This window comes from Gavialis gangeticus, unplaced genomic scaffold (assembly GCF_001723915.1).
Source record: "Gavialis gangeticus isolate Ggan-Ray unplaced genomic scaffold, GavGan_comp1, whole genome shotgun sequence".
Taxonomy (NCBI): domain Eukaryota; kingdom Metazoa; phylum Chordata; order Crocodylia; family Gavialidae; genus Gavialis; species Gavialis gangeticus.
This window is the reverse complement of record NW_017728992.1, coordinates 160,723,417-160,727,978: the sequence shown is the minus strand read 5'-3', so window position 1 is coordinate 160,727,978 and position 4,562 is coordinate 160,723,417. Positions and strand designations below refer to the sequence as shown.

The following is a 4,562-nucleotide window of genomic DNA, read 5'->3' as shown; positions in this document are numbered from 1 at the left end:
CCAACATGTGACCCCCGCAGGGCCCTCATGCACCCCCCAAAGGCCACCCACAGCAGCAGCAGCCATCAAGGTGCTTGGGGCCTCATAGCATAGTCCCTCCGTGCAGCTCAGCCCCAGCCACCTGGCACCCAGCGCTGCCTGTGCCATATCATGTGGGCCTGGCCGGGCTTGGCATGGTGCCATTCGCCTTTGGGTAGCTCTGGGCCACTTGGGCTGTCACCTGGGGCCCTGCACCACTCGCGGGAACTGTCCATTGCACTGGGCTGAGTCCTGCATGCACAGGCCCTGTGTGCCATCAGGCTGGGCCGGTTCTGAGCCTGGAACGAGCCCTATTTGCCCTGAATGGGCAGTCAGCGTGCTGCACCATTGGGGTAAGGGGCAGGATATCCAGGTATGTTTGACATACAGGTATGTTTGATATCCAGGAACGCTTTTTTGTTCCCAGTGTGCCTCTTGCCATGTCTCAAACTACTGTGAGATGCAGCAAGAGGGACGTGCAGGCTCATCTGGGTACACCTAGTGATTCTATAAGTACTCATTTTAAGTGCAAAACACTAAGGACATGTATTTATACTGTGTCTCCTGTGTGTAGGTGGCCTCATTCTACTGTGAACTTGACCAAAACAGTAAAAATCCTCCATATCTGGTTGCTGGACTCTACATGATCTGGAATTGAACAAGACCTTCAAAATCCATTGGCAATGCCTTCAGCAGGTGACTTACATGGAAGCCTCTCAAGGGTAATCCAAGAGAAAATGAACTAAACCTATTTAGCTAGAAGCGTCCTTTTGTGTATCTTACAAATCAGCTGAAATATGTCATTCTAAAACTGCATCTGTTTTCAGTTACAGAAGCGCAAAAAACAGTTCAGAGCCAAAAGAAAAAAAATCTACTTGGTCTTCCTTTAGCTTAAAAATGTCTAAACTGGTTTTATTCAAACCTTGAGAAAATACAAACAAAGGAAGAAAAAGAAATAAAAAAACCCAAAAAACCCCAACAAGCTGTTGTTGTTAGACCGAGACCTTGAATGCCAAGTCTAAGCCTGGAGTTATTTTTTATGGCCATATAATAAGCCATTCAAAAAGGAGTTTATAGCAGGACAGAGAGAGACAAAGTAACTACATGATAATTACCGTGCAAGAACAATTTCAAATGTACAATTCAAAACACTATTTCACAGAAAATATTTTTGCAATGGAAAGTAAAAACAATAGAAAAATATGTAGCCTAGTCATGATTATATTTTTAGTGTTTTTTTCTAGGAAATTCTAGAAAACAGAACATCTTAAAACAATTTCCTACCTACTGGCCATGTTCCATTCAAGTGCTGGGTTCTGAGAATTTCTTTCATTCTCTGTCAGGACCCCTCCTTTACTATTTTCTTTCTCTGGTTTCAGCTGATGCCACTGTGCAGTACCTATGTTGATAGACTGGAGATCTATTTGGTATTGTCGGTCTTCAACCTCTGATCCAGGATCTCGAAGTATTCCTAAATTCAATGCTCTCCTAAAATGACAGAAAGATGATCTTCCATTAAAAACAGATTGCCATTACCGATTATTATACACTACATCTAAATCCTGCAGGTAATAATCAGGCAGAACACCTATTAGGCACAACAAGACTTCTATGTAATAGAACTGAGGCCCAGATACTTACAAATATTGAGATGGCTGAACTCCAATAGGTTTAAATGGAAGTTAGGTGCCTGAATACCTTTATAAGTATGAGTACACTGATACATTGGTTGGCTATCAGATCGGAACTGATAAAAGGAGAAATGACATTATCAGCTATTGGGTTTTTTGGTCGTTGTATCTGATAATTATGGCTGCATGCTCAGAGCACCCTGGCAAGCAGTCTGGGTCCCCATGCCCTGCCACTGGCCCAAGCCTGCAACAGACTACAAATACCAGCAAGCAGCAGGAGGGGGTGCCAGGGAGCGGTCACAGGACATAGCGCTCAGCAACAAAGGGATTGTTACCAGCTCCTGCAGCTGCTGCCATGGCAATACTGCGTGCACAGCACGGGCCTGAGCACTGGGGCTGCTGCAAAGATGTTGGGCTGCACATGGGTGGGGTAAGGCACCGTATGAGGGACATTCTGCTCCACTGGGCGCCTTTGCAAAAGTGGCTTCTCCCCGGCGGCCACCAGAGCTTGGCTGTGTAGGGCCCACTGGCACTGAAGCAGTGGCATGCCGCTGGGCTCCAAACACTACCAGTACTGCTGTTAACACGAGGGTCCACCCCGCCTGCCTGGGACAGCAACATAGACTGCTGGGAGCAGGGCTGTGGATAGGAGCCATTGGTTATTGGATTAGCATGGATCAATGTGGTTGGTCAATCATCGGCTATTGGTATTGGCCAAGAAAATCTTTATTGGTTGTTGGGACCCAGAGGCCTTCAGGCCCGGGTTTGACCTTTGTGCTCAGCTCAAGCTGCATGCTTAGCTTGAATTGTGGTCAAGATCTGCACCCAGTGAAAGGAGCAGATGGAAAAATACTGTCCTTGACTTGAAACGAATAGGAGGAAGGCTCAAGTTAACGTTATGTCTTAAGAAATGCAAGTTATATGATATATAAAGAGTGATGAGAGAGTGTACCCTTCAGAACACTCCTGAAGAAAGCCTGAAGAGATCCTGTCACCGATCCATGATCCTGTCTTGATATCAGACATGGCATCCAGGAGCCCCGGACATGACTTCATGGCCTGATCAACCAGTGAAGCTGTGTTTGCAACATTTTGGGTGGTGAGCATCTGCTTTGACTAGGTACAAACCTAAAATTTTTAACTGTTACTGCTACTTCAGTTTTAATTAGAATTGTATCTGTTAGGGTTCAATAAACTTGCTTTTAGTTTAGGACAACTGTGTCTTAGTTTCCTTGCCTGGCATAAGACCCATTATAGCATCATAGGGATGCAACACGGTGCACCCCTATTTAAAAGTCTGGCCATTACTACAAACTTGAGCCAACATCTATTAAGTCAATAGTCTCTTCCAATGGGCACCTGGTGCCATCTTATTCAGGGGGGCCACATCCCCCACCCCCCCAGCAACCAGTCAGAGACCGGGAAAGCAGGGTCCCCCCTGGGCCAATCTCACCGACTGGGAAGGGAGGGTTCCTCACAGTAAAACTCACTGACCAGGAAGTGGCCACAGTGCTACATCCAGTGCTCCCACTCCCTAGCCAGTGCTTGCAGGAGGGACACTGGTGCTCCCGCCTGCTCCCTGACCCACTGCCTAAGCAGGGAGCGCGGCCGGTCAGGGGGTGCACCAGTACTCTCAGGGGGTGCACATGCACCCCCTATATGTCACTACTGGTGTCTTCCATTTGACTTTAATGAATAGAGAAGCGGTTAGCCGTGCTAGTCTGATGTCAGTGCAGAAGGTAGGGCAGGATGGTATCTTAGTGACTAGTTCAGAGTGGCATGAACTTTCATAAGTGACAACTGACTTTGTCATATGCTGCAAGGTCCTTTCACAACATCTGACAAAATAGGTTACTTTCTACAAAACCTTATGTTTCTCTGAACTAGTCAGACAGGGTGCTACCCTGTCCTACCTTCTGTTTTGACATTAATGAGCTTAAGAACAGGTCTCCATAAGCAGCATTTCCTTTAAGCTGTGTAGTGTACGGAGCCAAGCAGGTGTGCCTGGTAAAGTGGCATGAGCGCACCTACACGGCCATGCACATCAAGCAGCTTAGAGGGAATGCTGTCCATGAGGAGCTCCAATGAAGAAAGAAATCCATTCATGTAGCAGTAAGGTACCACCCATTTTGAGAGAGGGTGACAGAAGCCCTTAGTAAGACCATTAGGATTTGACCCTACAACAGTAAGATGCATTTTGTGTCTACTTAATTACCTGAGATTTCAGAAGATTGTACGAAGTTAGAAAATTACAAAAAGAGAAGCTAGGATTTTCCAAGTTTCTTACGTGTCCAAGAATTAGGTGCCCAAGTCCCATGGTATGTCTTAGGCACTTAACACTATCAGTCCTATTTAAAACTTGAAGCCAGGGTATTTTGCAGATATACTACTGAAATCAAACAAAAGCCCTGGAACAGATATATGATAGTGTTTTTTACTACTACACTAATTGCTCAATACTAACGGCTCAATTGAGATAATTGTTAAAGTGTTCAAAAGTAGTATATAACAGAATAAAAAGACTGTGAGTATGGAAATATATTCTATTTATTTTATTTTATTTTAATTTAACGATGAATAGCACAAGATCTCCACCCTAGAGTACTGAGGGAATTAGCTGAGGTCATTGCGGGACCCCTGGCATGGCTGTATGAGGACTCGTGGTGCCAGAGGACTGGAAGAGGGCCAATGTGGTTCCCATCTTCAAAAAGGGGAGGAAGGAGGACCCAGGGAACTATAGGTCAGTTAGTCTTACCTCAATCCTGGGTAAGCTTTTTGAGAGAATTATTCTGGCACATGTCCATGAGGGGCCAGCAGGGGAGTTTATGCTTAGGGGCAACCAACACGGGTTCCTTAGAGGCAGGTCCTGTCAGACCAACCTGGTGGCCTTCTAGGACCAGGTCACCAAATCCT

General features: G+C 45.8%; 1 protein-coding gene across 4 annotated transcripts in view; it reads right to left on the bottom strand.

Annotated features, from left to right (window-relative positions):
• The window catches only part of VPS13B (vacuolar protein sorting 13 homolog B), a 1,046,600-nt gene that overhangs the window by 348,159 nt on the left and 693,879 nt on the right, over window positions 1-4,562 (bottom strand). For all 4 annotated transcript variants that reach the window (XM_019527996.1, XM_019527995.1, XM_019527993.1 and 1 more), the window contains one exon: window positions 1,303-1,506. In XM_019527996.1, coding sequence (XP_019383541.1) covers window positions 1,303-1,506 — 204 coding nt within the window. The remainder of the gene's footprint in view (window positions 1-1,302; window positions 1,507-4,562) is intronic.